This window comes from Dama dama, chromosome 12, assembly GCF_033118175.1.
Source record: "Dama dama isolate Ldn47 chromosome 12, ASM3311817v1, whole genome shotgun sequence".
In the NCBI taxonomy this organism is placed as follows: Eukaryota; Metazoa; Chordata; class Mammalia; order Artiodactyla; family Cervidae; genus Dama; species Dama dama.
Genome location: NC_083692.1, coordinates 55709216 through 55730545, shown reverse-complemented (window position 1 = coordinate 55730545; position 21330 = coordinate 55709216). Strand labels below are relative to the sequence as shown.

Genomic DNA, 21330 nt, shown 5'->3' with positions numbered 1-21330 from the left:
TGCTCATTTTTATATAATTGATTTAATGCATTCAATAGGAATGGATTCAGTAGAAATCTTTGTGTTTCTTAATATAGGTTTATATTTTCATCTCATCTTTAGTGTTTAATATCCAATGCAATACACCCTTTTTTAAAGTTGCAAAACAAATTCTGTAATAATGCCTAGCCTGAAAAGAAATGGAGACACCAACATAACATTGTAAAGCAATTATCATGCAATTAAAAATAAAATGTAAAAACTATTCTGTAATTCTTTCTAAAATGCTCCTTATTCAGCACTTCTTATGACTTTAAATCTTCATTTCATTTTAGTTCATGAAGTCATATTGGGGCTTGTGTCTTATATTAATCTGCAGGCTTTTTCTGACAAGCTCAGTGAATATTTCCATAGCTTATTTTGAAATATCTGTTGCTCCAAGGCAAGGATTCCCAGTCATTTCAGATTTTAAGTATATAATCATTTAAGATTTATTTAAGGCTATTGACCTCATTTGAATTTAAACTTGTATTTCATGGTTGGTATATTTCAAAATCAGATAACATTACTGCTCAGAGCAATATGACATTTATAACTTAGGAACCTTGCCAAGCACAAAAGATGTATTTCAAAATTTTATCATAAACATATTGTTCTTGATAATACTTGGAGGAAAACATACTACAACCAAGTTAGTACCTGTGTTTTCTGTTCATGATGATTTTCTAAAATGTGCATTGCTTTCAAACTTGCACTTTTAGTGCTGATAATCTGGATCATGCAGAGAATACAGCTTCTGGAAGTGGACCGCCAGCTAGGGGTCGTTCAGCAGTAACAAGAAGGCACAAGTTTGATTTAGCTGCTCGAACATTGCTAGCAAGAGCAGGTAAGTATATGTTTCATATCCTTCTCTTGGTGGAAGTATTATATAGTTTGTTTATATTTTAAAGTCAATGTAAAAGAAACATTAAAGAAGATGTAGAAGATGTAGATTAATAACACTAAATATTCAGTACCTCCACATTCAAAGAGCAACTATTGCATATTACTTTCTATGCATTTATATAATTTTATTTAATTTAAATCACAGCATACATTCATAAATTTGTTTTTAAGCTCCCTCTGGATGCAGAAGGCTTTAGTAGTCACTTGTAGATACTGAGAAATTTCATAAATGCTCTCTCTACCCTCAAGAAACATAATTTAAGAAGTGAAAATACATGTTTAAGACATCACAGGTGAGAAGGAACTAGAAAGAGTTCTGTGCCAAGTAGGCACTGGCTTTTCTGATGTACTTTGTGGACTTCAGGGCTTCAGGGCTTCACTACTAGGTAAGGCCCTGGATAAGCAAAAATGTATTTTTTTCATTACATTAGCAAATATTTTGAAAATTATGTTCTTGGCATATGAAATATAAGTTATAGGGAATATATTTTCCAAACTGAAATCTAATATATATTTTTTGTCAAAGCAGAGTTTAATCCTTGAATTCTTAAAACATAAATAATGATTCAGTAGTTTATAGGAACAGAGACATTGAGACTGTCCTAGAACATATAGGATGTATATTTAATATATAGTGAAAGGGACTGATTTTAAAAAACTGAAAGGATAATAACAGCCCACATTTATTTAGTGTTCTTCTGTATAACAAACTTTATGAAATATTTTACATGGACTATCTTATTTAAACCTATCAGCAACTATGCAAGGTATGAATGCTGTTATCCCCATTTCACAGAAGAAGAAGCACATACGATAGGTAAAGTTTTATGTTTATGATTTGGAGTCCAGTAAGTCAGCTGAGATAGGCTCTTACCCTGCGTTGTATGGCAGTTAAGAACTGGCGAAATATTTAGAATTATTTTATACATGCAAATAAAATGCCTTTCTTGTTTTGTTCTGAGCGGGGTTATACCGCTCTGTGCAGGCCCACAGGAATCAAAGTCGGAGAGAAGGAATATCTTTGCAACAAGACCCAGGGGCGTTGTATGACTTTAATTTAGATGAGGAATTGGAAATTGATCTTGATGATGAAGCGATGGAAGCTATGTTTGGACAAGACCTGACCAGTGACAATGATATTCTGGGAATGTGGATCCCAGAGGTACTGGATTGGCCTACCTGGGTGTGTGTGACTGCAGCGGGGGCTGCTCTGACTTATTTTCCTGCCCTCCTGTTCATACAGCTTACTAATAACAGCCTTGCCTAGAGTTGTAACACTCTGAAAAGTCTGACATCTCATCCTGAAGTTTGGGGCTCTAACACTTGAGATTACTTTGATACCTACAATCTAATAAGAAAAAAGTCTCGCTTGTTGCTTTCTCTGTGCGATTTTATTGCTTCTCTCCCCAGACTAGATGAATAGAGCCATATTGTGATCATTTGATTCTAATATCAAAGATAGATTACAAAATAAGCATCAGATCCCAATCAACTCTGCCGGATATTCAACATGGCTGCTGTGCTTATCTTGCTATTGAATGCATGCTCTTCTCCTTCATAGGTTCTAGTTAATCACTGTAGTGCCTCATTCTAGGAGCCAGTGCCACCTAGATCTTGTAAATACGTCCATCAAAGGGCAGGGTACATGGTGGGTTTGTATGTTTACACTGTTTAGCATTACACTTTTTGTAGCAGGGAAACTGAGAAGTTCACAAGTGGAAGTTTTATAGGGAAGATCATATACCACATTGACTTAATAAGATAAATTAATCTAATGACTTCTTAGAAATTCAGTAAATAGATATGCATGTTATGATCAGATAAAAGTTTTCATTGGAGGGATTTTAAATAATTGAGATGAGGCAGATTGTTTTTATTAATAGTTTTTTTCTGAGTAGTATAGTCAGTTACTTTTATTGTCACTTAGTGTGAGGAAGGTGCAAAGAACACCTTCAGACTGTGTGATCTGAATTTTGATTTGTTATAGCTTTGATGAACATCTTGCAATATTCCAGCATATGTAAGCAAGTAGTTTAATATAAATGATCTGTTTACCTCTTCCTAATTTTATGTTAACTTGACTAATCATGTAATATGAAATCATTTTGTGCAGCATGTTTGTGAGTCTGAAGACAGGGAAGAAGTGGTGGTGTGTGAGCTGTGTGAATGCAGTGTCATCAACTTCAATCAGCACATGAAGAGGAATCACCCAGGCTGCGGGCGCAGCGCAAACCGCCAGGGCTATCGCAGCAACGGCTCCTATGTGGATGGCTGGTTCGGTGGTGAATGTGGAAGTGGAAATCCATACTACCTGCTATGCGGCAGCTGCAGGGAAAAGTACTTAGCCCTGAAGACCAAATCCAAGGCAACAAGTTCTGAAAGGTACCTTGAAATTGTGTAGATATCCAGACCCTCTGGCTGAAGTATTTAAAAGGATCTCTCATTAAGACATGGGGATTGTAGTTTTCTTCATGTGAGGAATTACCTGAAATGGCAACCCACTCCAGTACTCTTGCCTGGAGAATCTCATGGATGGAGGAGCCTGGTGGGCTACAGTCCACGGGGTCACACAGAGTTGGACATGACTGAGCGACTTCACTTTCACTTTATTTATTTCCTTTATAAAGTCCTATGATTGCTGAATTAGATACAGGGATGAGGGAGGTGGAAGAATTCAAGTTCCTGCCAGAGGTGGCAGTCTATAGTCTGGGAACAGTGGTATGGCCTCAGGTCCTTCACTGGAGTTTGACTGTATTAATCTTAAATTTGTTAACAAATTGCGTTAACCTTGCTTTAACCTTCAGGAGGCTTATGTTCCTTTTTTTCCTTTGGTGTTTTTCACCATATTTTTGACATCTTGATTAAGATCTTGTTTCTTGATTTAAAAAATAGACTATTTAGACTAAACAAGCTTCCATGAAAATATTACTTCTTTATATTCCTAAATAGCAATTAATTTGCTAATGAGTAGGTTTTTGCCCTTACTGTCAACTATTAAAACCCTTAAAGTGTTCTGGAATAGGCTTTGATTAAAAGATTTATGTAGGGGACTTCCCTGCTGATCCAGTGGTTGAGTCCACTTGCCAATGCAGGGAACATGGGTTCAATCCCTGGTTCAGGAAGATTGCACATGCTGCAGAGCAGCTGAAGCTCATGTGCCACAGCTGCTAGACCGTGAGCACTCTAGGGCTGTGCTCTGCGACAAGAGGAGCCGCTGTGGTGAGAAGGTCTGCACTGCAGTGAGGGGCAGCCCCCACTCACTGCAACTGGAGAAAGCCCACATGGAGCAGTGAAGACCCAGTGCAACCAAAAATAAATAAATTGGGGGGAAAAAAGATTTATGTCGGTCACCCAGAAACCTCCACAGTTATTTGATAAAATAATCACTGATTTTGTAAACACCTACATACCAGTAGTTTTTATTACATTAGCCCATAACATGAAGGGACTTCCCAGGTGGTGCCTGGTGGTAAAGAACCCACCTGCCAATGCAGGAGACACAGGAGACCCAGTTTCGATCCCTCGGTTGGGAAGATCCCCTGGAGGAGGAAATGGCAACCCACTCCAGTATTCTTGCCTGGAGAATCCCGTGGACAGAGGAGCCTGGCGAGCTACAGTCTATGGGGTTGCAAGGAGTCGGACATGATTGAGCGACTAACACTTTCACTTTCCATAACATGAAACATACTTTTTTATTTTGTGTTGCTTTATTAATGACCTTTTAGAATGTCCTAATGACAATTTCCACTTTGGAGTAATAATTGTTTTATATGAAAGAAAACACAATGTTCTTTGTGTTTGGTGCAGGTACAAAGGACAAGCTCCAGATCTTATTGGCAAGCAGGACAGTGTGTATGAAGGTAGTTGTTTTGAGAACCTCTTTATGTCACATGTATTTTTGTATGTACCTTCTACTTAACATCTGTTACTAAAACTTAATCTTCATATGTTTCTCTGTATTTACATACACGTCAACTTAAACTTCCCCCCAAAGGTTCAAGATAGTATGATAGCAATAGCCCTAGTTTTAAAAGTCAAGGGAAAAAGACCTGGGTTCTAATACTTTCCCACAGAATGTTAATTTCTGTGTGGCATGTATATTTTTTCAAAGTAGGTAAAGTATGAAGTATTAATACATTTTGAATTTTCATCCTAATTGTGGAAAGTAAAAAATAAAGAAGTAAGCATCAGTTTATCTGGAGCATTCCTTTATTTGGAATAACTCATTTCCTAATGATCATGGACAGGGTCAATTACTCCTTGTTGGCCCCATAACAATATTTTTTTTTAGTTGAAACCTCCATGACCAACTGTAACATGGGCTATTGGTTTAAATGGATTTGCTCTCACTACCTTTCCCTTAGTCCCACTGTGACTCCAGAGTGCAGTTTAGTTGGGTCACCAGGAGATGGTGCTATATTTTATTTTGTAGGCACTGACTAGGCTTTCAATCCATCTGCATCTTAGACCTATCTCACAATAACCATTGCCAGCAGGGTTGTGTCGTGTTTATATTTACATACCATCCATTTCTTTATTTAAACTCCAGAAGACTGGGACATGTTGGATGTTGATGAAGATGAAAAGCTAACGGGTGAAGAAGAGTTTGAATTACTTGCTGGCCCTCTTGGTTTAAACGACCGCCGCATTGTACCAGAACCAGTTCAGTTCCCTGACAGTGATCCATTAGGAGCATCAGTAGCAATGGTAACAGCAACCAACAGTATGGAAGAGACTCTGATGCAAATAGGTAAACTTGTAATGCTGATTGGCATGGATTTTATAGAGTCTATATTAATTTGCTTCTTAGAAAAGTAAATAATAAAGGTAGAGGTTAATAATAATGAGTTCAATATTTTCTATCCCATCAACTATCTTTAGCCAGGTATTTTAATGTTTTGAAGGTATAATGCAATATTAACTTCTGATTCTTTTGTTTTTATAAAATATTCAAGTGATAAAAAGAATTTATAAAATGCATAGTTTTGTTTTTTTTTTAACTTTGTGTTAAGAGAAACCTGGAAACAAAAACTATTTTGTAGTATTTTTTAATTTGGGTGACATTTTACTTTATGAAATACTAAATATGTACTCAAGGCATATTTTTAAAACTGTATTTTTTCTATATTTGTTAATATCAGTGGAAGAGATACATGAGCAAAAATAAATAAAACCAGAAAAATTCAAGAATCATATTTTTCCTATAATTAGTTATTGACTTAGAAATATCTCTTTCTCCCTAACCATTTTCTATATAACAAAGTTTTATGGATGAGCAAAATACATTGATTTGCTTTATTTCCTAGTAGCCTAGAACCTAGCTACCCAGGGAAAATTTCTCAGTAGTTTGGCTATTTTTTTCCTTACTTTCTTGAAAACTGAGCAAAATCTTACATTTTTCAGGTTGCCATGGCTCTGTAGAAAAGAGTTCCTCTGGGAGAATAACATTGGGTGAACAGGCAGCTGCCTTAGCAAATCCTCATGACCGGGTGGTTGCTTTAAGGAGAGTGACGGCTGCTGCTCAGGTTCTTCTGGCTAGAACCATGGTCATGAGAGCTCTGTCTCTTCTCTCAGTCAGGTAAGTGTTATTTTGTGTCAAAAGATACTAAGTTAGCTTCTGGTACATATTGGACAGGAGTCTGGTATTGTTTGGGAAGAAGAAATAGAAGTTTTAGAAACTTGAATAACTACTGTTGAATGAAAGAAATTAGCCAATAGTCATCATTATTATTCAGTCAGTCAGTCAGTCAGTCATTCAGTTAATGTTTGGGCCTTTTTAGGCAGAAAATATTGCCGTTATAGTAACTGAGTTAACTGCAAACATTTTATTATCTGAAATGGGAAACTAAGACCATTGATCCATTTGGTGTAGGGTAAAACTTGAAGGTTGAGTGAGTTTTTCTGCAGAGTTTACCAGCTGTATAGCTAAGTCAGCCTGCGTATTGTGGAGGCTCCTGTTGTGTTCATACTGTGGAGTGTAATGTAAAAAAGGGAAGAGAACCAAGAATACCTAAAAGACATCCATTTAAGAAATGATTAAATAGGGATATTTAACAGTAAATCAACGAAGACAGAAGGACCCTGGAAGAAACTCAAAATTTAGATGAGACTATATGATATTGGCTCAAGAATAGACAGTTTGGTCTATGGAAAATGAACTTCAGAAACTGACTCATACGTGTAGATTAACATTTGATTTATAATTTGATTTATGACATTGCAGAGCAATGAGGCAAGGATCATCTTTTCAATAACTTGGGCTAGGTCAGATAGTTTATTCACTTCAGCAAAAAAATGAGTCTTGGCTCCAACCTCAAACTATATAAAGCCAGTATTTTCAAGTGACTTTTTGGTCTAAATGTAAAACATAAATCAGTAACGTTTCTGTAAGATAATGAAGATTTTATTCTTGATCTTGGAACAAGCAGAGATTTCTTAAGTCACAAAAGGCATTCACTTTAAAGAAAAAAAATTGATAAATTGGACTACATTAAAAAAGAACTTTTGTTCAGCAAAAGTCATTTAGGAAGTAAAAAGTCAGAAAGTAAAAAAAAAAAAGCCCTGGAATGGGAGATGATCTTAGCAATGCATATGACCAACAAAATATATAAAGTATTCTTACAAACCAATAAGAGACAGAAAAAGAAAAATGGACACAATACAAAATAATATAAAAGATCTTGAAATGGTCAATAAACACGAACAAAAAAATGTTCAGCCCCATTACTCTTCAGAGAAATGAAAGTAGGCTATGACTACACACCCATCAAAATGGCTAAAATTTAAAAGACTGAGGGGAGAAAAGTAATCATGAGAATGTGAAACATCTAGACCACTCATACACTGCTAGTGCAAAAATAAATTAGGATAGTTACTTTGGAAAACTCTTAGATAGTACCAGCTGAAAGTGAGTATTAATGTACTTATGACCCAGAAAAACACTTCTGGGTATATATCCAACAGATGTGCTTACATATGTGTTCCCAAAGATGTGGGAAAGAACATTCATGGCAGTGCTGTTCATGATAGCCCCATGCTCTCATCTGTATAGAGAAATGAATTGTGGTAAATTTCATTTGTATAGGCAGCCATATCTTTTCTTATTGCACTCTATTGTACTTTGCAGATATTAGTTTTTGTTTTTGCTTTTTTTAACAAATTGAAGGTTGTGGCAGCCCTGAGTTGAACAAGTGTGTTGGCACCATTTTTCCAATAACATTTGCTCATTTCATGTCTCTGTGCCACATTTTGGTAATTCTTGGACTGTTTCAGGCTTTTTCATTATAATCATATTTGTTATGGTGATCTGTGATCAGTGATCTTTGATGTTACTGTTACGAAAAGATTACTGAAAGCTTAGATGATTAACATTTTTTAGCATTAAAGTACTTTTAAATTGAGCTATATATTAATACATTGTTCTTTTAGGCATAATGCTGTTGTACCCTTAACAGACTACAGTATAGTATAAGCATGACTTTTATATGCACTGGAAAACCAAAAAAGTTTGGCCTTCTTAATTGCAATATTCGTTTTATTGTCGTGGTCTGGAACTGAACCCACATCTCCATGTTATGCCTGTGTGTCAATGAAAATGAATAACTGCTGCTAATAATGCAACAGCATGGATGAAACTTACAAGCATAATGTTGAATAAAAGAAGCCAGACATAAGAGAGTACACACTTTATTATCCTATCTATATGAAGTTCAAAAACAGGCAAAACTGATTTATGGCCTTAAACATCAGGATTGTAGTTATTTTTGAGGTCCTGGAGATTGAGAAGGGCCCAACTAGTCTTCTGGGGCTGTTGGAGTGTTCTGTTTCTTGATCTGGAAGGTGGTTACATAGGTTTGTTCAGTTTGTGAAAATTCATGGTTTATGAACATTCCTCTAAATTATACTTTGATAATCCAGGTATACTTCAAGTGTATGTCGATATTTATTAAAACAAATAAAAGTTTCAATAACAGTTTCAAGGTTTTTATTTTAGGACATCTCTTACATACATGCATACAGTAGGGCATGTATGACTAGGATAGTGCAACTTGCCTTTTATTTTGGTTGTTGGTGCTATGGATTGTATGTGGGGCTCCAAATGATCACTTAAATCTATTTTCTTTATGTATCTAAAGTGTGTTCTTTTTCTGGCAGTGGTTCCAGTTGTAGCCTGGCTGCTGGTCTTGAATCTCTAGGGCTTACAGATATCCGGACTTTGGTTCGGCTAATGTGCTTGGCTGCAGCAGGGAGAGCTGGCCTCTCCACCAGTCCTTCTGCCATGGCAAGCACTTCAGAACGTTCACGAGGTGGGCACAGCAAGGCCAACAAGCCCATTTCTTGCCTGGCCTATCTGAGCACAGCAGTGGGATGTCTAGCATCAAACACTCCTAGTGCTGCAAAGCTCCTGGTGCAGTTGTGTACACAGGTAGGATAGTTTTCAGTGCTTTTCTTATTGTATTGCTTATTTCCAACCAATTATTAAAAGAAACTTGTGAAGTAAAAAGCTTCTTTTCCAAAATTAAAAATTAAATGTGTTTGTTCTGATTGCCTCTTCAGAACTTGATTTCTGCTGCAACAGGTGTAAATCTAACCACAGTTGATGATCCAATTCAGCGAAAGTTTCTACCTAGCTTTCTCCGAGGAATTGCTGAAGAGAATAAGCTTGTAACCTCCCCAAATTTTGTTGTAACTCAGGCCCTTGTGGCATTACTAGCAGACAAAGGGGCCAAACTGAGACCTAATTATGATAAGTCAGAAGTTGAAAAGAAAGGTAAGTTTCATATGATTTAAATATAGTCTTTTAATCAATTCGATATATGTTTTTTAAAATGTTTCTGCATTGTTATATGTGATGAATTATATAACAACATATATGGTGGAAGTGACAGATTCAAGGAGTTAGATTTGATAGAGTGCCTGAAGAACTGTGGTTGGAGGTTCGTAACATTGTACAGGAGGTGGTGATCAAAGCCATCCCCAAGAAAAAGAAATGCAAAAGCACAAAGTGGTTGTCTGAGAAGGCCTTACCAAATAGCTGAGAAAAGAAGAGAAGCAAAAGGCAAAGGAGGAAAGGAAAGATATACCCATCTGAATGCAGTGTTCCAGCGAACAGCAAGGAGAGATAAGAAAGCCTTCCTCAGTAATCATTGCAAAGAAATAGAGGAAAACAATAGAATTGGAAAGACTAGATCTCTTCAAGAAAATTAGAGGTACCAAGGGAACATTTCACACAAAGATGGGAACAATAAAGGACAGAAGTGGGATGGACCTGTCAGAAGCAGAAGATACTACTAAGAGGTAGCAAGAATACGCAGAAAAACTATACAAAAAAGGTCTTCATGACGCAGATAACCTTGATGGTGTGATCACTCACCTAAAGCCAGACATCCTGGAATTTGAAGTCAAATGGGCCTTAGGAAGCACCACTATGACAAAACTATGGAGGTGATGGAATTCCAGTTGAGCTATTTCAACTCCTAAGACGTGATGCTGTCTTAGTGCTGCACTTAATATGCCAGCAAATTTGGAAAACTCAGCAGGGGCCACAGGACTGGAAAAGGTCAGTTTTCATTCCAATCCCTAAGAAAGGCCATGCCAAAGAATATTGAAACTACTGCACAGTTGCATTCATGTCACATGCTAGCAAAGTAATGTCCAAAATTCTCTAAGCGAGGCTTCAACAGTACATGAACTATGAACTTCCACATGTTCAAAATGGATTTAGAAAAGGCAGAGGAACCAGAGATCAAATTGCCAGCATTTGTTGGATCATCAAAAAAGCAAGAGAGCTCCAGAAAAACATCTACTTTGTTGACTATGCCAAAGCCTTTGACCGTGTGGATCTCAACAAACTGTGTAAAATTCTTAAAGAGATGAGAATACCAGACCACCTTACCTGTCACCTGAGAAACCTGTAAGCAGATCAAGAAGTAGCAGTTAACTGGACATGGAACAATAGACTGGTTCCAAATTGGGAAAGGAGTACGTCAAGGCTGTATATTGTCACCCTGCTTATTTAACCTTTATGCAGAGTACATCATGTGAAATACTGGACTGGATGAAGCAAGCACAAGCTGGAATCAAGATTGCTGGGAGAAATATTAATAACCTCAGATATGCAGATGATACCACACTTATGGCAGAAAGCAAAGAGGAACTAAAGAGCCTCTTGAGGAAGGTGAAAGAGGATAGTGAAAAAGCTGGCCTAAAGGTCGACATTCAAAAAATGAAGATCATGCGTCTGGTCCCATCATTGCATGGCAAATAGATGGGGAAACAGTGGAAACAGTGACAGACTTTTATTTTCTTGGGCTCCAAAATCATTGTAGATGGTGACTGCAGCCATGAAATTAAAAGACGCTTTCTCCTTGAAAGAAAAGCTATGACAAATCTAGACAGCATGTTAAAAAGTGGAGACATTACTTTGCCAACAAAGGTCCGTCTAGTCAAAGCTATGGTTTTTTCATTAGTCATGTATGGATGTGAGAGTTGAACCATAAAGAAGGCTGAGGACTTCTTTGGAGTTGGAGCATAAAGAAGGCTGAAGAATTGATGCTTTTGAATTGTGGCATTGGAGAAGACTCTTGAGAGTCCCTTGGAAAGCAAGGAGATCAAACCAGTCAATCGTAAAGGATATCAGTCCTGAATATTCATTGGAATGACTGATGCTGAAGCTGAAACTCCCAATACTTTGGCCACCTGATGCAAAGAGCTGACTTACTAGAAAAGACCTTGATATTGGGAGAGATTGAAGGCAGGAGGAGAAGGGAACGACATAGGATGAGATGATTGGATGGCATCACTGACTCAATGGACATGAGTTTGAGCAAGCTCTGGGAGATGAAGGACAGGGAAGCCTGGCGTGCTGCAGTCCATGGGGTTGCCAAGAGTTGGACATGACTGAGTACCTGAGCACTGTGTAGTTAAGTTAGATCATAAGAAAAGTGCATGGATACCTTATCATTGTGCATGGAAATAAATACTAGAAAATATACCAAATTTGTCTTTTTTAATTAGATTATTTTATTCGAGTATGGTTTGAGTCACCATAGATAATAATCACAGTAGGTTTCTGTAATATAATTTATATAAAGTAGTGCTGTTTTTCTCTTTGTCTTAAGACGATATACTTGAAGAGACTACTTAAATACACTGTGTACCCTTCTCTTCACATTTGGCCAAGAGAGATGGGCTTTGGGGTCTATCAAGGCAGCCCTTGATTGGCTATTAAGATCACTTTTGAGCAGCAAAAGCCAAACTCTTATTTTTTAGGACATGCTCGCTTTGCCTTGGCCTTAAACTGATGTCTGCTGTATTCTCAGTCTATGTATCCTTAGAGCAAAGACTGTTGATTAATGTATATAAATGTATATTTGCAGTGAATCAGATTTATTATAGAATTTTATGTGAGATAAGTGCTTTATAACTTGTATGCATATCTTAGTGAAATGATTGCTTGAAAAAGTGCTAATTCTTAAAAGATGGGTTAACCCATTTTTGTTTGTTCACCACCACCAGCTCTCACCCAGGCATCATTTCATTGTTTTGTTTAAGCAGGTTTAACTGCCCAATTGTATGCCCATCCTTCCTATGATCCTTCTGCTGTAGGCCCTCTGGAGCTGGCTAATGCCCTGGCAGCCTGCTGCCTCTCCTCAAGGCTGTCCTCACAGCATAGGCAATGGGCTGCTCAACAGCTTGTGCGCACTCTTGCTGCACATGACCGCGACAACCAAACCACTCCACAAACACTTGCTGATATGGGAGGAGATCTCAGAAAATGCTCCTTTATCAAGTTGGAGGCGCATCAGAACAGAGTATGTATTTTAAGCCCCAAGTGTGTTGATCACCTTATCTAAGATAAAATAGTTTCTGCTGTTCTCCAAGAGCTTCAAGTTTAGATCATGGGATGTGTATCTGTGTGTCTGTCTTTCTCTGTCTCTCTCATATGCACACACATGTGTGTGCTAAATTATCAGTATTTGCTAGTTACCGACTCTCCTTTCTCTACATGTGTATGTTGTATACTATATAACCTGGTACAAATGGGAATATCAGATGGGGAATGAGAAGAAAACCAAAGGAATAACCTCACGAAAGATAAGAGCTTATATATGCAAGAGGAGAAGAAATTGACTCTACTGTTTTAATCTAACCCACTGGGCACCTGAGCAGTGACAAGGGAAGTTTAGGAAATGAAGACTGACCTCTACTTTTTCAATTTAAAAGTCATTTTTTAGTCTTGTAATTTATTTTATAGAACATATTGAATACTTCTGTTTTATTGGATTAAAAAACGTTTTTTAATTAAACAAACATGTTTAGTAAAGATTGTAACAAGTCTAAGATAATTCAAATGAGTTTGGGCATAGTGTTTTAAAGGTATATCTCATATAGGTGTGTATTTACAAGCCAATTAGAAAGAATTAGACCATGCATATTGTTTTATAACATGGATACTTTTGTAATTTCATGGTAGATTTATTTTTAATTTGATAGAACTTCAGATTACAGAATCATTTGAATTAAAACTTGCTCACATATTGCTGGACTTTTTATCTTTTCTAGGTAATGACTTGTGTTTGGTGTAATAAAAAAGGACTCTTGGCTACAAGTGGCAATGATGGCACCATCCGGGTGTGGAATGTCACCAAGAAGCAGTATTCACTGCAACAGACCTGTGTGTTCAACAGATTGTGAGTATTGATGTTGCTCCTTTGGGTAACATTTAAAAATAGGAGAATCCTAAACATGCTTCATCTTGGTTGTGTTAGTATACTCAAATTGTCACTAAAGTTTTTTACAATTTTTTATTTCAGAATAGTTTCCAGTGTGTTGTTTTTGGTTTTTTGCAAGATAGTATTTAATTAATTAATTAACTTTTGGCTGCACTGGGTCTTCATTGCTGGGCGTGGGCTTTCTCTAGTTGTGGTGAGTAGCGGGTACTCTCTAGTTGCAGTGCATGAGCTTCTCATTGTGGTGACTTCTCTCATTGCGGAGCACAGACTCTAGGCACAGGGGCTTCAGTAGTTGCATTGCACAAACTTAGTTGCTTCTCAGCATGTAGAATCTTCCCAGACCAGGGATTGAATCCCTGTCCCCTGCATTGGCAGATGGTCTCTCAACCACTGGACCACCAAGTCCTTCTAGATAGTAATTTAGAAGATAAAAATATTACTGTCAGTATCTGGACTTACTCAGAATTAAATCAAGGTCTACTTTGCTAACGTGTTCATTTCTACAAAACAATAAGTTTATTTTCTACCATTCTTCAAGGATTATTTAGGAATTAAGAGTAATGATATTTCTTCTGTAGCACAGTGTAGCATCTTCTCTATTTTTATAGCTAAATATAAAACTTCCCTAGCTATTAGGCAAGCAAGAATCAGTGTTCCCTGAGTAATAATCATATGTATAAATCATGCAGAATCAGAATATCTTTGTTGACAAATTATGTAGTACATTAAATGATGAATTGTCTAAGTAAAACTCTTTTGTAATTCTACAATTTTCACATTATGACAAACACTAGCAATTATGTGATTGTCATATACTACTAGCCAAGCTTTTGAAATGTAAGTCTCTCTATATGTACTATGGTGTATATAAAACCCTTATTTTAAGATTTAGGATTTAGTTTCCTTTTGGATGATGGATTAGAATTCCATATTATCTGTTGTGTTCTAGGGAAGGTGATGCTGAAGAAAGCCTAGGATCACCCAGTGATCCAAGTTTCTCACCTGTTTCCTGGAGTATCAGTGGCAAATACCTAGCTGGGGCTTTGGAAAAGATGGTGAATATCTGGCAAGTTAATGGTAAGAGTCACATAAATACTAGTAAACTACTGAAGGTGCTCTTTCTCTTAGCCTTCTAAGTTCAAACATTGGCTTCCCTTCACCTTGAATCTCACAATCTATTTACCAACTGTAGAAATCTATGCATAGTATGATTTAAATTAAAGAGTGTTCATTTCCTGACTTTTATTTCTAAGAGTTTCAATTAACCTGGTAATTGTAAACTAAAAATTACTTTTATGTATCACTCAGCATTCGGCCTAGGATTAGAGAAGTAGCAATCACTACATTTCTAGATATGTGTTCTTTTGAATCAGTTGAAATACTTCTGTTAATTTTGTCTCTTTCACAAGTACAAACTCTTGTTGATTTTTAATGTATCTCTGGAAAATAAAAATTATTATTGTAATGTTCGGCTTACCAGTATTTTTGTTTGCTTTTGCTTATTTGAGGAATTGCTAGCCTTAACTATAGATGAATTTCATATGTTAACTTGGTTTTCAGTAATTATTAGGAAAATTAAGTGACATTTGTATACTGATTATTTTCCTTTATTCTTTCTCGTATAAAAACTATCTCTTTTTGCTATTAATAGTTACAGAAAAACTCAATTTGATAATCAAATGTAGTATAGAAATGAAGGATCCAGCTTTGCTGTCTTATTCATTAGTAGGCTATTATGAAATTGGGAACTGCTTTGAGCTTGCTAAATAGTACTTGTTTTTGTTATTGCTCTTAAGAATTAAGTGACGACTAATTAAGATTTTTTTCCCTCTCTAGGAGGAAAAGGGTTAGTAGATATTCAGCCTCACTGGGTATCTGCTCTGGCTTGGCCAGAAGAGGGTCCATCTACAGCCTGGTCAGGAGAGTCTCCAGAATTGTTGTTGGTGGGACGGATGGATGGATCTCTAGGACTGATTGAAGTTGTTGATGTATCCACCATGCACCGTCGAGAACTGGAGCATTGCTATCGAAAGGATGGTAAATGATTAGACTTGTATCTGGTTGAGAAAGTGTTTCCTCTAATCAAATAGATATACTCTTTTGGCACATGCTGAGTAAATATTACTTTTGGTTATGTTTTCTAAATTGCCCAGTTGGTATTTCATTTTAGTTAGCTGCTAGGTTGAAAGATAGTTCTCTATCAACTCCTACCACACATTACTGCCAAAATAAGACCTAAATTACTGTTTATCTTTTGTGTAAGTGTCTGAACACTTACAGTGCTCTTGAGGTCTCCCTAGAAAGTTGAGAATGTCCAAGAGGAAAAAAGATAATAACCATTTATGGAGATGAAATTGTTAACAAATGTATGAAATTAAGGAAGTGAGGAAGGAGGAGGAGGGGAGGGATATTCCTGATTTGAGAGTCATACTAGGAAGCCCTTATTTTCTCACTCTCTCCATTTTGGATGGCTCGGCATCATACTGAACAGTTCTGTTAGGTGATTTGGGGGAGTAGGATATCTCAAAGATCCTAGTCCCAGCTTCTGTGGTACTCTTAACAGAATAGAACAGGTTTTTTGGGGGTTTTTTTGTTCATTTTTTTAGATTTTTAAAATAGATAATACCATCATATGGTTCAAAAATTTTAGTTTAAAAAGATACAGTAGGAAATTCTCTGGCAGTCCAGTGGTTAGGACTCTGTACTTCCACTGCAGGGTACACAGGTTTGATCCCTGTTCAGGGAACTAAGATCCCACATGCCACATGGCATGGCAGAAAAAGAACTAAAAAGGTATACAATGCAAAGTCTTTCTCACATTTACTCAACTCCCATGTCCCCATTGTACTCCCACAGAAACTGTTTTTTACTTCTTTTGTAGCCTTCTGGTGTTACATATACTAAAACAAATATGGATATAGATTGTTAGAATATAACATGTTTGATAGAATATGCAAACACATGGAATAGGCAATATTAAGCAAAAGAAAGGGTAGGTAATTTTTTACCTAAGAGTTGGATTACTTCACTTGTTAGTTTCATGGTGGATTCTGGTCCAAAAGGAGAGAACCTAAAATGACTTAAAATCTGCAAGGGAATTCAATTTTTGTTTCTCTTTTTCAGTAACCACTTGAAAAGAATGAAAGATTAAAAATGAGATACTCCTTGTCACTTAAAAATAACACCTTTAAAGTGGGTTGCATGAAATCCTTGCTCTAAGCCTACATTTTGTCTAAATGCATTAAAGAGATATTTGTAAACTTACTTCCAGTAGTTTTAGTGGTATATATTTTCTGCAAAGTCTCTTTTAAAGTGAGACAATGACAAATAAGTCTCTCATTTTCTTTTTAAAATTTTTATTTTGTTTTTATCATGTTAGTGTCTGTAACTTGCATTGCTTGGTTCAGTGAAGACAGACCATTTGCAGTGGGATATTTTGATGGAAAATTGTTATTGGGAACAAAGGAACCACTTGAGAAAGGAGGCATTGTTCTGATTGATGCACATAAGGTAAAGCATCTTTACCAAATGATTACTTTTTCTTTATTTTATACTGTAGTATTGCTTGATACTAGTTTCTCAAAAAATGTTTTTACTTCAGTCACTTGTGATTTAATATTCTGTTGTTATACAAAGTTTTTGGACCATGTGTATAAATGGAGAAGTCTGTATAAAAAAGCCGTTGAGCTAAGAGATAAAACCAAAACAGTGATATAGGATACCTTGGTCAGAGTACCTCCCAGTAATGCTAGAAATTCCATATATGAAGAATGATTCCGTTACCTTAAACAGAAGTTACCAATTCAGAAGCTTATGGAGCCACTAGTTAAATGACATAAATTCATGAAGCCAGTGGTTGGAATGTGTGAAGGAGGGTAAAAATGTCAGAAAAATAGAGCCTGTTATACAGAGTGAAGTAAGTCAGGAAGAGAAAAACAAATATTGTGTACTAGCACATATATATGGAATCTAGAAAGATGGTACTGATGAACCTATTTGCAGAGCAGTAGTGGAGACGCCAGACATTGAGAACAGACTTATCGACACAGCTGGTGGGAGAGGAAGGAGAGGGTGGGATGTGTGGAGAGAGTAACATGGAAACATACATTACCATATGTAAAATAGACAGCCAATGGGGATTTGCTAATATGACCCAGGGAACTCAGACGGGGCTCAGGAACAAACTAGAGGGTTGGGATGGCAAGGCAGATGGGAGGGATGTTCAAGTTGGGGGAGACACGGGTAAACCTATGGCCAATTCATGTTGATGTTTGGTAGAAACCAATACAGTATTATAAAGCAATTATCCTTCAATTAAAAATAAATTTAAAAAAATCAGAAGAACCCAGTGAAGACAACCGTATAAACATAAAACATGTCCCAGATTCTCACAGTATTAGCTATTTTTAGTGTAAGAGATTCTTCTTTTAAAAAAAAAAAGTCTCTTCTTTTTCATATTTTGATAATCAGTAGTCAATAAAAATAACTTTAAAAATGGTGATGAAAAATAACATATTCCTTCTGAATTAGAATTTCATAATTCATTCCTCAAGTAACATTTATTGGGCTTTGACTGCAGCAAATATATATAATGCAGACTATATTAAACGATGAGTTAGTTAGTGGTTGAAAATAATGTAATAGTATCTGAGTTGCATAAAATGTCCGTTTCAAAATAATTGAGTGATAGAAGTATAGGTCATAAATTACTAAGTTTTAAGTGTTTGTAAAGCAAGCATTACTATTATATTTTTCTCCCTCTGCCATTTTAAGGATACTCTTATTAGTATGAAGTGGGACCCAACAGGTCATATTCTTATGACATGTGCCAAAGAAGAAAATGTGAAACTCTGGGGACCAATTTCAGGGTGCTGGCGCTGTCTGCATTCACTCTGCCATCCATCTATTGTAAATGGCATTGCTTGGTGCAGCCTTCCAGGGAAAGGATCCAAGTTGCATTTACTGATGGCCACGTATGTTATAAATTTGTGTGTGTGTGTCTTAATCTTTATATTAGTGTAGGCTGTTACTTGCATTTTAAGTGTGGTTTCTCAAGAATTTTAAACTTTTTATTACCAGTTATTGTTCTTAAAATGTATAATACCATAAGATCACCTTAGAGAAATAAAGAACAGCTTTCCAATGTGAAGCTTTGGCTGTGCAATCCAGAGATATGCCATCTCCTTAACCCCACGTAATATTGGTAAAAACATGGGTCCTACTTGTATTTCTTGTGAAATTATAGCATACCTACCACAAATAATTTTTTTTAATATATTGTAGTATTTCTATCAGGTCTTAATTGATTGCTGTTTGAGAATATTTTTACTTCTACATATTGACATATTTTGGTTTTATGTGACCAAATTTTTCAAGTGGCTGTCAGAGTGGCTTAGTGTGTGTTTGGCGTATTCCCCAAGATGCCACACAGACCAGTGTGACTAGTTCAGAAGGATGGTGGGACCAGGAATCAAGTTGCCAGGCAAGTGTTCTGGTGTTTTTTCAAGACTTTGTTTGAAACCTTAGATAGTATATGTTATCAAGTAGTCCTCCTACTTGGTATCTCAAACGTCAAGAATAGTTAGGGAAATGTGAATAATTGTCATACTTTGTGTGCTTTTTGAATTAGCTTTATTATTTTTTTTTGTAAGTCAGAGATACCATAATTACTTGTTAAGGTGAGATACTCAGTAAATATCAAGTGGTGATCATTTATGGTATATAATTGACACTACCAATAGGTGAGTCCCAAGTAAAAGGTTTTTGGTACAGTGAAGTAGGAACACCACAGGAGCACTCCTATCCAAAGTATCTCCTACTGATACCAGAATTCCATCTATAGAACCATTCCTTTACATTAAACAGAGGTTAAAGGTTAGAGTAGAAAGGAAATTTCCTGGTGGTCCAGTGGTTAGGACTTGGCACTTTCACTGCTGTAGCCCCAGGATCAGTCCATGGTCAGGCAACTAAGATGCCAAAATGCATGATGTGGCCGAAAATGAAAATTACAGTAGATGCTCACAGAGCAATCTAGGTAAGTAACGTAAATTCACAAAGCTGGGAACTGGAAGGTATGGAGAAGGTAAAACACTCCCCACCACACACACAGACACACACACACACACACACACATACACTCTCTCTCTCTCTCGGAGAATGTAAAACACTTCACACACACACAGCACCCACCTACCCACTCCAGGAGTGCATATGCTTCATGCATACACACACCCAGAGGTGCACAGCTTCATATAAAGGGCATAACTGCCACAAGCTGATTGCCACCCTCTAGAAATGAGATCCTATTGTTACCAGATTGTCTACTTTTTTTGACAGAAACCAAAAATTCAGTGTTTTAAGTAAAATTTCCCAATAGTAAATATTGGCATGTGACTTGAAAATTCCTTAAAACCCTGGATGGCCAGTTGAATTATATCCGAGTTGCCAGTTTGCAGCCTCTGTTGCTTTCTTTTTTGTTCATGATACAAATACTCCTAGAGGAAATACATTATGTCATTTTTGGGTAAATGAGTATATATGGTATTATACTCTCTCATAACTAAAAGGAAAAGGGAGCTTGTAAAAGGAAAAGGGAGCTTGAAGACAGAAAGGGGTGAGGAGGGAGTGGATAGCTCACTACTAGGAAAAAATACCACAGAAGCAGAGGTAGGAGCACCTGAGATAAATCTGATTTGCCCTCTCTGCTATAAAGTAGCCCTTTGGACAAGCCTTGGCTATCTCATTGCTAAAACCTGCAGAGCAAACATGAGATTACATTGAGATTAAATACCATGTGATAGACAGAACCATAACAGATAAAAGAACCTGTTTGTGTAGCACCAGCATGTGCAATTCACAAATGTTAGAGGCAAAAAATGAAAATTACATAAAGCGAAATTTTAAAATTAAAACACTCATTAAAAAGTAGAAGTGGACTTCCCTGGTGGTCCAGTGGTTAAGACTGCACTTCCATTACAGGGGATGGGGCTCGATCCTTGGTCAGGGAACTAAGATCCCACATGTTTCGTGGCAACGCCCTTTCCCCCTCCCCTGCAAAAGGTAAAAGGTAGAATTTTTCCTATTTCTGAGGGATGATTCAAACAAATGTAGTCTGTTTGAAGAGTAGGGAACTAGATTATAAGTACAACAAAAAAAGGATGAAATAGCATCAGTGAAGGAGAACCAGGTTCGTATCTTATTATTTTCTGTCAGGCTAACCCTTATGAGAAAGTTGTCCTTCCCTCTTCCCAACTTTATACTGAAATATAAAATTTCCAAGAATGAATTATAAATTGTTTTAATTTCAATATTTGTTAAAAATAAAAATTAATTGCAGGATGGATATAGGAAATCAGTTGGAGCCAAGTGTGTTTATCAGTTGCGAGGACACATCACCCCTGTCCGGACCGTTGCCTTTAGTTCTGATGGGTTGGCCCTGGTGTCTGGTGGATTAGGTGGCCTTATGAACATTTGGTCTTTAAGGGTAAGAGTATAGATGTTATTTTCATTTTCAGAAATGTTTTTCTATTAACTTACATACAATAAAAATTAACCCAGCCAATCTTAGGAATATTTTGTGTAATATCTTAAATATTGAAGAAACCCTTTTCAGAATTCCCTGCCCTTTAATTTTTCTTAGTGATGTATTTTTAAAGTTCTTTGGAAAAGGCCC

At 36.6% G+C, this 21330-nt stretch overlaps 1 protein-coding gene across 1 annotated transcript in view; it reads left to right on the top strand.

Moving 5' to 3' along the window:
* Positions 1 to 21330, top strand: part of HERC1 (HECT and RLD domain containing E3 ubiquitin protein ligase family member 1) — a 205299-nt gene that overhangs the window by 154881 nt on the left and 29088 nt on the right. The window contains exons 43-58 of the mRNA XM_061157327.1: positions 741 to 865; positions 1887 to 2107; positions 3038 to 3306; positions 4732 to 4784; positions 5474 to 5674; positions 6328 to 6502; positions 9079 to 9349; positions 9481 to 9694; positions 12532 to 12737; positions 13489 to 13616; positions 14608 to 14735; positions 15495 to 15695; positions 17038 to 17168; positions 18432 to 18631; positions 19035 to 19140; positions 20995 to 21141. Of these exons, the coding sequence (XP_061013310.1) occupies positions 741 to 865; positions 1887 to 2107; positions 3038 to 3306; positions 4732 to 4784; positions 5474 to 5674; positions 6328 to 6502; positions 9079 to 9349; positions 9481 to 9694; positions 12532 to 12737; positions 13489 to 13616; positions 14608 to 14735; positions 15495 to 15695; positions 17038 to 17168; positions 18432 to 18631; positions 19035 to 19140; positions 20995 to 21141 (2776 nt within the window). The remainder of the gene's footprint in view (positions 1 to 740; positions 866 to 1886; positions 2108 to 3037; positions 3307 to 4731; positions 4785 to 5473; positions 5675 to 6327; positions 6503 to 9078; positions 9350 to 9480; positions 9695 to 12531; positions 12738 to 13488; positions 13617 to 14607; positions 14736 to 15494; positions 15696 to 17037; positions 17169 to 18431; positions 18632 to 19034; positions 19141 to 20994; positions 21142 to 21330) is intronic.